Source organism: Chanodichthys erythropterus, chromosome 17, assembly GCF_024489055.1.
Source record: "Chanodichthys erythropterus isolate Z2021 chromosome 17, ASM2448905v1, whole genome shotgun sequence".
Taxonomy (NCBI): Eukaryota; Metazoa; Chordata; class Actinopteri; order Cypriniformes; family Xenocyprididae; genus Chanodichthys; species Chanodichthys erythropterus.
The window spans coordinates 23,727,178-23,740,210 of NC_090237.1; the positions used below are offsets into that span (position 1 = coordinate 23,727,178).

Consider the following 13,033-nt stretch of genomic DNA (forward strand, 5'->3'; position numbering starts at 1 on the left):
GCCAGGGCACAGTTTTTATACATTTTTCTTATACCAAAGTAAGTAGTATAATTGGCTGGTATTATCAACCCTTACAGTTTTCCCATATTACTGGGGCTCTCCTCCCATTCGCTTCCTTGACTCTCCCATGTACTCCCCAACATTTTCACAACAGTCACTTCATCAATTAAACTGCAGGTGTTGCTTATGTAAGAGATAATTTTCTTTGTAAGGGTGGCCGACTGCCAACTACTGTACATCTTTTGACTTAATCTCTCATGGTGGAATTCTGCCAATTGATAGTCAACCCTTTTCCCATAGGCAAAATGAAACATTGTATCAAAACAGTCAAACACTCCCCAAAGGCAAGAAGCCTTCACGTGACACCCTTAATAATGATCTTATTAATTTCTCAGCCACCTGTTGTCTGGTGGAAAATTACCAGCAAAATATGCTTAGTGGGATATGCTTATGCCAAGCCAACTTCTCAGATACATCTGACCCTTACAATCACATAGGCCAAGAGGCCTCAAAACACTTCTGGATTTTATAGTAAGCAAACTAATTCTACAATTGTTTTCTATAGGATGGATAAAATACTCTGTCAAACCTGAGATGTGGATGGCCATTAAAATGACTAAAATAGCTTTTACTACAATAAAATGAATATTAGTTTAACAGATTGTCAAAAATGGTACTGCACTGTTACATGATTTTAATTGTTAGATACAGTTGAGAGAAGGTCAAGACCTCTTACATGTATTGAAAATGTATATCACTTCAGGCTGGATCCAGTATTGTCTTGAATTTTTGGGACTCTTTGAGTCTAAGGACAGGTTGAATAAAGGATGTGAATGCATAAGTCTTGTATCCTGGAGAATCATTTGTTTGTTGTAGACCTCAGATGTTGTGACACTAGCTGGAATGAATAAAAATGTCCGATCAGATTCTTTTGTGGGAAATTCTGATATCATCAAAAATGTTTGTCTGTTTTCTGATGATTAGAATGGAAGTATGAAATCATTTCATGAGGCGATTCTGAGTGTTTTAGGGTCAATTTTCATTATCTCTTTCCAGTGCTACCAACCCGCAAGCTGATTAGCTGAACTTCCATGGCAGTCTGTCACTGGTGACCTATGCAAATGTGATCATAACGCTGAAGTGAACATGGTGCTTTTCTTCTGATTAGAAGGGGAAGTCCAATTAGAGCCACAAAGTGGATCAGGCACATTCATGTTCTGTACTTGATACTTTCAGTTTGCTGTTTTATCCATGCGAGTGTGCACTTTACTTCAATATAAACCCTCCAGAACTCTTGCATTCATGCTGTATCTCTTGCTCTCACATTTTATTTGAAGTACCGCCAATGGATCAGTCTTTAGTTTGATCACCTTCTCCCTTTTGTTTGATGTTCTAAAAAGCTCTTGGCACATTCTGTTCCTCTGTTCTCCCTACTTGTTTATTCATAATGATATTAAATTGACATAATGTCTGTGACTAAGAACCCTCTTCAATGGATTCAATTAATTTGGTCTCTTAATCTCAACTGATGTCAAAGCCAAATCAAATGAGGATTCTTGCTTTTGTCTTTGGAGACAGTGACAAAAGTGAGGCTGATTATCACTATATAAAGTTAAGAGGGATGAAAAGTCAAAGCGAATCGAATCATATGATTTTGAGCGGTTTCAATATAGCGGCGCGCTGAGGAGATTTTTTTAGATTCAGATTCAGATTGAGTTTTTTAAAATAAAAGATGGAGCACGATGAAATGGATCAGCCTGTCCTACTAACATTGAATGGCAGAAGAAAACGTTATTTACCTCAAAACTCTGCCTGTCATAAGGCAAAATAGCCTACAGTGGAAATGGCTTGGTCGCAATTGTATCATGCATTCATAACAGTTCTTCGTGCAGTGCTGTTACTTTGAAGGAATCGGATTTATTATACATCAAACAACAGCTCTATTTCGCCAAAGACAAAGTCAAACAAGATGCTATTCTTCTGTCTCATATGGAAGCTGTGCCATGTAAACGGAGGAAGCAAACGTGGAGGCTGAATAGAAGAGACGTGTTAGATCCCTGTGTAAAGAGGTTTGTCTTCTGTTTAGTTTTTAAATGATTGTGCTATCATCTTTTTCAGGGTTTCTAGTTCCATCTTTAGTGATTTTTCAACTATTTACTATGTCTTGCCACAAATAGGTGGATTTCTAGATTTTAGCAAAATAAGCACAAGTGGATTTAGCTGATTTTGACGCAAAAGAAAATCTAACTTGTTAAAAACCAATAAATTGTCTAGAGTGACATTTTTGAAAAAAAGTTATTTTATTCGCTAGCTAATAACCTTATCATTACCTTTAAAATAAAACTCCTGAACTTGATTGTAAAAGCCTGGTAAAAAATGCTCATTTAAAAGAAAAGATGTCTGATGGATTTAGAGGGTTTTGCATCTGAACTGCATCTGAACTTTACATCTGAATATATATATATATATATATATATATATATATATATATATATATATATATATATATATATATATATATATATATATATATATATATATATAAAATAATATACACACTATATTTTCAAAGTTTTTGGGACGCCTGCCTTACGTGCACATGAACTTTAATGACATCCCATTCTTTATTTGTAGGGTTTAATATGGAGTTTGCCCACCCTTTGCAGCTATTACAGCTTCAACTCTTCTGGGAAGGCTTTCCACAAGGTTTAGGAGTGTGTTTATGGGAATTTTTGACTATTCTTCTAGAAGCACATTTGTGAGGTCAGCTACTGATGTTGGACGAGAAGGACTGGCTGACAGTCTCCGCTCTAATTCATCCCAAAGGTGTTCTATTGGGTTGAGGTCAGGACTCTGTGCAGGCCAGTCAAGTTCCTCCACACCAAACTTGCTCATCCATGTCTGGACCTTGCTTTGTGCACAGGAAGGTGTCATCCCCAGACTGTTCCCACAAAGTTGGGAGCATGAAATTGTCCAAAATGTCTTGGTATGTTGAAACATTAAGAGTTCCTTTCACTGGAACTAAGGGGCTATGCCCAACCCATGTAAAACAACCCCACACCATAATCCCCCCTCCACCAAACTTTACACTTGGCACAATGCAGTCAGGCAAGTACCGTTCTCCTGGCAACCGCCAAACCCAGACACTTCTCCACTGCTCTAGAGTCCAGTGGCGGCGTGCTTTACACCACTGCATCCAATGCTTTGCCTTGCACTTGGGGATGTGGATGGATGCAGCTGCTCAGCCATGGAAACCCATTCCATGAAGCTCTCTGTGCACTGTTCTTGAGCTACAGTAATTTGAAGGCCACACGAACTTTGGAGGTCTGTAGCTACTGACTCTCCAGATTTGACGACTTCTGCGCACTGTGCGCCTCAGCATGCGCTTACCCCACTCTGTGATTTTTACGTGGCCTTTTACGAGTTGCTGTTGTTCCCAATTGCTTCCACTTTATGATACTACTAACAGTTGACCGTGGAATATTTAGTAGTGAGGAAATTTCATGAATGGACTTATTGCACAGGTGGCAACCTATCACAGTACTGCGCTTGATTTCAGTGAGGTCTTGAGAGCGACCCATTCTTTCATGCATGCCTAGGTGCTTGATTTTACACACTTTTGGCCATAGAAGTGATTGGAACACCTGAATTCAATGATTTGGAGGGATGACCCAATAGGTTTGGCAATATAGTGTATATGTACAGTACAGTCCAAAAGTTTGGAACCACTAAGATTTTTAATGTTTTTAAAATAAGTTTTGTCTGCTTACCAAGGCTACATTTATTTAATAAAAAATACAGTAAAAAACAGTAATATTGTGAAATATTATTACAATTTAAAATAACTGTGTACCATTTAAATATATTTGACAAAGTAATTTATTCCTGTGATGCAAAGCTGAATTTTCAGCATCATTACTCCAGTCTTCAGTGTCACATGATCCTTCAGAAATCATTCTAATGTGATGATTTGCTGCTCAAGAAACATTTATGATTATTTTCAATGTTGAACAGTTGTGTACTTTTTTCTTTCAGGATTCTTTGATGAATAGAAAGTTCAAAAGAACAGCATTTATCTGAAATACAAAGCTTCTGTAGCATTATACACTACCGTTCAAACGTTTGGAGTCAGTAAGAATTTTTATTTTTATTTTTTTGAAAAGAAATTAAAGAAATGAATACTTTTATTCAGCAAGGTAAATAGCAGTAAAGACATTTATAATGTTACAAAAGATTAGATTGCAGATAAACATTGTTCTTTTGAACTTTCTATTCATCAAATAATCCTGAAAAAAAATATTGCACACAAATATTTTGTACAATTGTACACATTAAATGTTTCTTGAGCAGCAGATCAGCATATTAGAATGATTTCTGAAGGATCATGTGACACTGAAGACTGGAGTAATGATGCTGAAAATTCAGCTTTGCATCACAGGACTAAATTACTTTGTCAAATATATTCAAATAGAAAACAGTTATTTTAAATTGTAATAATATTTCATAATATTAATGTTTTTACTGTATTTTTAATTAAATAAATGTAGCCTTGGTGAGCAGACGAAACGTCTTTTAAAAACATTAAAAATCTTAGTGGTTCCAAACTTTTGGACTGTACTGTATATGCATCCTTTAATTCATAATTGTTTAATAAAATAACTTTTGTGGACCTTGGTGGAAGAACACTGAATTTCCAAGAATGAGAGTTACATTTCTTTGATTTGCAGTTTAGTACATGTTGTCCTTCCAGTTCAAATCAACTCAACTCATCAACTTCACACTCGTGATTGAAAGGGAGCCAATTCTGAATTTTGCCCAACTCTGGTTGACACATTGCTGTCTAATTTTCTATCCTCAAAATGTGTTCCATATTTCACAACATATTCACACTGTCACTCTTGTTCCCGTCATTGCTGTCTTCAAAGTGGATTTAACCGATGGCTGCAGGCTATCCAATGGCCGGCACACTACAGGGGCCTCTGATATTTGTCGTGGAGAGGGTCCTGTTCTCCGTGTGAAGTCTGACAGCAGCACATCCTGTTCTGCTCTCTTCCCTTAGCCTTCATTGTCGCTGGCACATTCATTCTTTTCTCGCATTATTGTTACCAGTGCAGTTCCTTCGAAGTCTTTCCTCTTACGGTGCACATTCTCTTTTATTTGATAGTTTGCTTAGGAAAACATTTCCAGCTGAAATCACATCATGTCTGCAGTACTTATCCAAAGGGTACATAAGGGAGATATAGCGTTCCGTTCTCATCGCATTTCCCATTCAGGCTGTGGACGGACAGTGTGCATTAATTTGCAGTTTCTTCTGACAGTTGAATGACAGTGCAGAGGTGAAAAGCTGAGCTGTAAAGCTCTCAGAAAAGTCAGACAAAGTCAACTCACCTTTGGGTGTTGAAAAAAAAAAACACAAGGTAAAGTAGCTGAATATGGAAGTCATTAGAAGAAATTATGTTTAGGAAGGTGCTCGCTGACATTTCTTGTACTTTGCAATGCAAATTATGTACTTTTATTTATGGAAGATTCTTTCCGCTGCAAAATAAAAAAGGTAATTTCAATTTACCTTTTTATTTTAAGATTATATCTCACAAATCAAAAATTGAGAATTGTGAGATGAACTTGTAATTGCAAGAAAAAAAGTCAAATTTGTGATATATAAAATGTCACAATTACTTTTTTATTTCTTGGTGGAAACTAGCTTTCATATTTATCCTTTGCAGGTCACTGTGGGAAAACATTCGCCATCTTAAGGAGATTTTTGAGCAGTCACGTGCCCAAGACCGATTGGCTGTTAATAGTAGATGATGATACTCTTATAAGGTAGGGCTGTCTGTTTGTGTACATCCAGGTGACATATGGCTGTTTTCTGGGATATTGCATGCTTTTAGGAGGAAACAGTTTATACATTAGTGTTTTGTTCTCACAGCTTGCCCAGACTGCAGGCCTTGCTGAGCTGCTATGACTCCAGAGAGCCGGTGTGTCTGGGAGAGCGCTATGGGTATGGACTGGGTCAGGGAGGATACAGTTACATCACTGGTGGTGGAGGGTGAGTGTTTGCTTCAACAACTTTTTGACTTTATTTCAATACTTAACATGGTTCAATATTTCTGAAATGAACTGGCCATTATTAGAGATGTTTTAATTGATTGATATCAGTTACACTACGGGGCTGTTGAATGCTCGAATCTGATTGGTTGATCAGTGTCTTCGTTAGTAGTTCTGAAAAGACGTTTTGGAATTGGCAACGGAGGATGAGATGCGTAAGAAATTAGTCCTACAAACAAGAGTGTTTTAAGGACAAAAACCAAACTGAAATTATATATATTTTGACGTGAATACATAATTGGGTGTAAATACAAACAGTTATCACTGCCATGACGACAGTATAAACCACAATTGGAAACTGCGCTCTCTAATTTGGCCCCCCACAGATAAATGCCCTCATGCTGTGCAATTTTCTAGCATATTTTGGAAGTAGTTCCGTCAGAAATGAGCTTCCTGTAAAGTGACTGTGTGGATAGTGCACATGCAACCACCTGGTATTCACAAACCTTGATGGCAAATCAATATCCCATGCCACGGCACTCAATAAAGATGTATTCAATCGACAAATGTTTTTTAACTCTCCTGCACTGAAGAAGTCAAGTATACAGTGCTGTTGTGTTGTGTATTAAACAGGATGGTGTTCAGTCGAGAGGCTGTGGTCCAGCTGTTGGCCAGCGGATGTAAGTGCTACAGTAACGATGCCCCTGATGACATGGTGTTGGGCATGTGTCTCAATGCTCTACGAGTTCCTGTTACACACAGTCCCCTGTTTCACCAGGTACACACACACATTTTTACCTAATCTTGATGTAGGCTATTACATATATATTACACATATTATTATTAGTTTTGTTTATTTATTTTCAGATTTACCCTAATTCTCATTTTTGTCCCTAGAAATTAGTTTTTCCTACTCACATAATGTTGCCTAGCTATCAAAATTATTATTGCTAAAATAAATATAGTACTATGTTTATTTATTATTATTCTATTTAAAGGTACAATTTGTGATATTTTTTTCCGCTAGAGGTCGCTAGAAGCCTATTCAAAACAAAGGCGTAGTTTGATGACGCCAAGTTTTAGAGCGGAAACTTGGGACATGTGGTCTCCATCTCAACGGACGGTGCAAAAGAATAGGGATTGGAGTCTGGAAGAACTCGATGCGATTATTAACGTTACTGTAGTATGAAGCAGAGCAGGAGCGAGTGTTGCGGGAGCTGAACGAGGAGCTGGAGTGATTGATCAACACACGCCTCACGAGCAGCGGAACTTTTATTATGACACAGTCGCCGGCGCCGCTTCCGCTTTTCCGGTCATGAGTTTACGGGAGCTGTCCTTGTCGACAGAACCAGCGGCAGATGGTAAACAGTAATTATGTTCCATAAATAATTAACACAATCCACCATAAAATGTGCAAGAAGTAAATAAGGAACTGCTTGAAGCAAGCTAGTGGTTTGCTGGACGCTAGACACTACTTCCGCATTTGTCCACGGCACTGTTGTCATGTGGTTTCTACGTCAGTAAAGGCGGTAACAAAGGTAACTGCGTCATTGACAGGCGACTGCACTGCCCCGTGTCACTGTTTAGAATGGGAATTTTCTCATGATTTACAAGTAGTTGAAAACATTAGAGATATTGTTAGTAATCAGCTGGACAAAATATATAACACTAGCCTAGTGGTTTTTGGATATTTTACTGCAAAAATTTTACATATTGTACCTTTAATGTATTTACTTTCAGATTTACTTTCAGATACTTTTTATTTATTTTCTGATGTTCCCATCTTCTCTGGATATTTTTTACAATTTTGTCATCAAAGTATAACTAGATCAAGGCACATATAGCACATGCACAGACTCCTTTGGGATGTGATGACGTGCCCTGTCCTATTGTCAGCACACAATGTTGTCCTGCAATATTTTGTCCAGTAATCAAAAGGTACAAAACATGTAGGCAAGCACAGCAAGTGTCCCAAATTGTTTTCCTGTTTGTCTTTATTTTTCAGTGCACCAGATGTCTCAGATGGGGTTTTAAACCTCACCTGTGCATCTGCGTGAACAGTAATTTTGTGCAATTTACAAAAAAACAAAATGTTCTAATTTAGGACAGATAATGCAGGTCTCTGTATATTTCCTAGGTAATTAAATGCGCTGATCTTTGCAGATGGAAAGAAAGTTGTCAAAGCACGTTCGTTCTGGAAAAAATCTGGTTGTAAAATTTCCGTCATAAACTATTATTATTTTTATATTTTTAGCCTTATCTTATCCGTTTCATTGCTATAGACACATTCAGTTATTCTGCTTGCAAATTCTGCCTTGTAGATAGCGAATACGCCATGGTGTGAGTGCAACTGGCTTTCAAAGGGAATAGGAGACGACACTCTGATTGGTTTATTGCACGTTACACCCAAAACGCACCCATGACTCATTAAGAGAATAGGGACCACCCTTTTAGACCATGCACCGGGCCCACCAACCATTTTTCCTGTCAAACTAGCAAAAGTGGATTCAGGCGCATCCTAAGCGCATTTGCTCTGTGCACTTTAGACCATGCACTTAGATCTTAAAAATAGAGCCTATAATGTTCAATACTGCACAAAGCAGATGAATGGGTTGCCGGAGGCCACTAAAACATGACCTTTGTGCCTGTACAGGCAAATATGAACAATGCAATATGACAAAATGCAATTATGAATAAAAAATATGAACAAAACACAAAAAAATGCTGAACTAAAAGTCAGTCGACTATCTGTATCTGCATGAACTCAAACCTTCCTATTGGTCCGCATGGACTTTTGATGTCTATCGGAAATTTGGTCATTATGGGTGCTTGTGCTGGTGACAGCTAAATGTTGTTTATTTTTTGTCCTTCATCCCCAGCAATCCCTCTTTTTCACCTCTTTTATCAACAACATCACAACTATTTGGCCATTTGAAGAAACTTTTCACACTGTGACATTTCCGCATTTTTGAGACACTCTCAGTTAGCTATTTCAGTCATGCAAGTGCATCTTCTATCTCTTTGAATGGGGAAACATCAAAATCTCCAAAGATGTTCACCAAGCTTACGATTAAATTTCATATTTGAAATCACCAATGAAATTTGACGACAACTGTATCATAAATGTGGTTTCTTATGCTCAAATAGCGTTATAAAAACGTATTCCACCATATTGCGTGTTGCACTTTCTCCCATTCATAGTAATACAAGTGCACCGTCTAACAGTGGTGTGAAAAAGTGCTTGCCCTCTTCCTGATTTTTTTTATTTTTTTGCATGTTTGTCACACTTTAATGTTTCAGATCATCAAACAAATTTAAATATGAATCAAAGATAACTCAAGTAAACATGCAGTTTTTAAATGAAGGTTTTTATTATGAAGGGAAAACAAAATCCAAACCCACATGGCCCTGTGTGAAAAGTGCTTGCCCCCCACTGTTCAGTTTCTCTAGCCACACCCAGGCCTGATTACTGCCACACCTGTTCGCAATCAAGAAATCACTTAAATAGGACCTGCCTGACAAAGTGAAGTAGACCAAAAGTGAAATATGTGCAAGTGGATGTGATTTGCTGTTTAAAACACCTTTACAACGATCGCGTTAGTTGAGCCATATGAGCGATGGGCGCCGCCATTTTAGTTTGCACCACGCAGAGAATCGGATCTGTTGGATTTACAACCCGTGAATTTATCCACTTCTCCCGAAATACATGAAAGTAAGTGTGCCGGTGAACTGGGGAAGAATAGAGTAAGCTTTTATGTTACTTTCACAATGTCTTATCTGATATGAATTAAACGTGTTGTCAAGTTATAATGGAAAGGGTTGTTATTTCCGCTTCTATAGACATCATTGTGTATTTTACAACCTCTAACGTTAAATATATTGTTTTATTAGTACTCATGTGTATTTAAATGTCTGAAACCTGAAATGAACATTATTTGGTTGAAAACACTGCATATATACGATATATGAAAAGTGCTGCGCGTGTCAGTCTCTGGTTTAGCGCCAGTTAAAGCACGCACACACATTTGAATTTGGCAGTTGATCACGTAATGCGCTGAACGTTCTAATCATACCGGTGTGATCGTACGCTTCTGGGGCCAGCTAAGACTGATCACACCGGTGTGATCGTACGCGTCAAAGGGGTAAGGTTATAAAGCCATTTCTAAAGCTTTGGGACTCCAGCGAACCACAGTGAGAGCCATTATCCACAAATGGCGAAAACATGGAACAGTGGTAAACCTTCCCAGGAGTGGCCGGCCGACCAAAATTACCCCAAGAGCACAGCGATGACTCATCCAAGAGATCACAAAGTTGTCCCCACAACAACATCCAAAGAACTGCAGGCCTCAGTTGCCTCAGTTAAGGTCAGTGTTCATGACTCCACCATAAGAAAGAGACATAAAGGCTCATCTCTGTTTTGCCAGAAAACATCTTGATGATCCCCAATAATTTTGGGAAAATACTCTGTGAACTGATGAGACAAAAGTTGAACTTTTTGGAAGGAGTGTGTCCCATTACGTCTGGCGTAAAAGTAACACAGCATTTCAGAAAAAGGACAACATACCAACAGTAAAATATGGTGGTGGTAGTGTGATGGTCTGGGGCTGTTTTGCTGCTTCAGGACCTGAAAGACTTGCTGTGATAAATGGAACCATGAATTCTGCTGTCTACCAAAAAATTCAGAAGGACAATGTCCGGCCATCTGTTCGTGACCTCAAGCTGAAGTGAACTTGTGTTCTGCAGCAGGACAATGATCCACAACACACCAGCAAGTCCACCTCTGAATGGCTGAGGAAAAACAAAATGAAGACTTTGGAGTGGCCTAGTCAAAGTCCTGACCTCAATCCTATTGAGATGCTGAGGCATGACCTTGAAAAGGCGGTTCATGCTCAAACCCTCCAATGTGGCTGAATTACAACAATTCTGCAAAGATGAGTGGGCCAAAATTCCTCCACAGCGCTGTAACAGAATCATTGCAAGTTATCGCAAATGCTTGATTTCAGTTGTTGCTGCTAAGGGTGGCCCAACCAGTTATTAGGTTTAGGGGGCAAGCACTTTTTCACACAGGGCCATGTGGGTTTAGATTTTGTTTTCCCTTCCCTAAAAACCTTCATTTAAAAACTGCATGTTGTGTTTACTTGTGTTATCTTTGATTAATATTTAAATTTGTTGATGATCTGAAACATTAAAGTGTGACAAACATGCAAAAAAATAAAAAATCAGGAAGGGGGCAAACACTTATTCACACCACTGTATATGTATAAGGTCTTTGCTAAAGACACAGGCTGGATAAAGACGTCATGCACTGAGATCAAATAAGAGACAATACTAGCCACCAACTGGACAGGGGTGGGAATTACAGTTACAAACAGATCACCTTTGCTGTAATCTGTTAAAATGATAGACTGCCTTCACTGCTAAAAAAAAAAAAAAAAAAAGGTCAAGAACGGAAAATATTCAGATAATGCTGTCACTGCCTCCGCTACTCTTATATAAGCTATTTGGGTTCAATCAAACACCTCATCATATTTTTTAAAAGGAAAATGTCATTTTATGGAAAATGTTCTGAAATATTATTTTAAAGTACCAAAGGTAGTTAGAAACAGTAGTACTTCCACTTGGTAACTCTAATCATATCTGCGCCTGTGTTTATTTTTGTATTCTGTCTCAGGCTCGTCCAGAGGATTACGCAAGGGAGTTTTTAGCCCACCAAATCCCAATTTCCTTCCACAAACACTGGAACATAGACCCTATTGCGGTGTTTAACAAGTGGTTGAAGAACGGCAAACACACAGAAGGACTACAGAAAAGCACTAAAGAAGAATTATAGTGTTTGCGTGTGCGTGTAGTAGTAGTGAGAGTGTGTATGTCTGGTCTGACATGTAATAATGTTATTCTGCGTCCTTCATTGTTATATACGTTTTCAATTTTGTGAATCTTGGAACGATGCTTTCTGGTCTGTATGAATGTCCTTTACTGTGTTTTCTTGGGAGTTGCATGTGTCAGATGTCCAAAATATTTATATTTCAACCTGCCCAAGGTTATCTGTAGGTTTGTTTTTAAACACCTTTGTTTTCTTAAAGATTTGAATTATGTGTGAATTATAATTTTGAAATGTATGATAAACTTCAAATCCTGTTGCCTTAAATTCATTTTTGCAGTGTCCTGATTTCAGTATTAAAAGAAAAACCAACTGCCTTTCATAAGTAAGAGACTGCATTGAAGCTGTGAGGTTATTTTAGGCACACAGTGGTGCACAGAGCCAGAAACAGAAAAAAAGACATATTATGAATCACTATGAGGAACACTATTGTACTTGGCTGTTATAAAGTTAATAGGATGTTAATGTCAGAGGATGTTTCCATGGTAATGAGTATCTCAGCCATTCATAGATTATTCCCTGAGATAAAACTTTACATTTAAAGGTCAAGTGTGTAATTTATATGCCTAATGGTGACTGTTTCCGACCAGAAAATCTTTCTGAAAATCTGCTTGGTCAGGTGATTCAGCCTAAAATCAACTTCCAGTTATGCTTGCTAACTAACAGTAACTGTCAAATGTCATTCAGTAAAATGCTGGTTACAATGTTTGCTCCAGCAAAAAGCTTTGGGAGAAAATTACAAATCAAATTCCTTTTGTTTGTTTTGTTTTTATTTTATTTTTTTATTATGATTTTTTTTTTTTTTTTCAAAATAAAACAATGCAGAGTGTTCTAATCAGTGTCACTACTAAATGTAAATTAAAAGCTAAGCTCAGGAGTGTCTTAATTAAAATGAATAATTCAGTTTTTACATTTTGTTTATGATGAATAAAACATTACAAGAATAAATATCCTGTCCCGGCTTGTCTGCTCAGCAATTTTTCTCTGCTATATGCACTCCTCAAAAAGAAACTGAATTTAAATCCATACCAAATGGATGGGAGTGTGCACCACTATTGTAATATGAAATTGATCTCAGGTAAAGACCAATAATCTTAATGAAGC

General features: G+C 37.7%; 1 protein-coding gene across 3 annotated transcripts in view; it reads left to right on the forward strand.

Annotated features, from left to right (window-relative positions):
• The window catches only part of b3glcta (beta 3-glucosyltransferase a), a 110,915-nt gene extending 98,114 nt beyond the window's left edge, over positions 1-12,801 (forward strand). For 2 of the 3 annotated variants that reach the window (XM_067365559.1, XM_067365560.1), the window contains exons 12-15: positions 5,724-5,823; positions 5,930-6,049; positions 6,682-6,826; positions 11,720-12,801. In XM_067365559.1, coding sequence (XP_067221660.1) covers positions 5,724-5,823; positions 5,930-6,049; positions 6,682-6,826; positions 11,720-11,878 — 524 coding nt within the window. In that variant the 3' untranslated portion in view covers positions 11,879-12,801. The remainder of the gene's footprint in view (positions 1-5,723; positions 5,824-5,929; positions 6,050-6,681; positions 6,827-11,719) is intronic. The other variant, XM_067365561.1, reaches the window with a different exon arrangement.
• Positions 12,802-13,033: the final 232 nt, after the last annotated feature.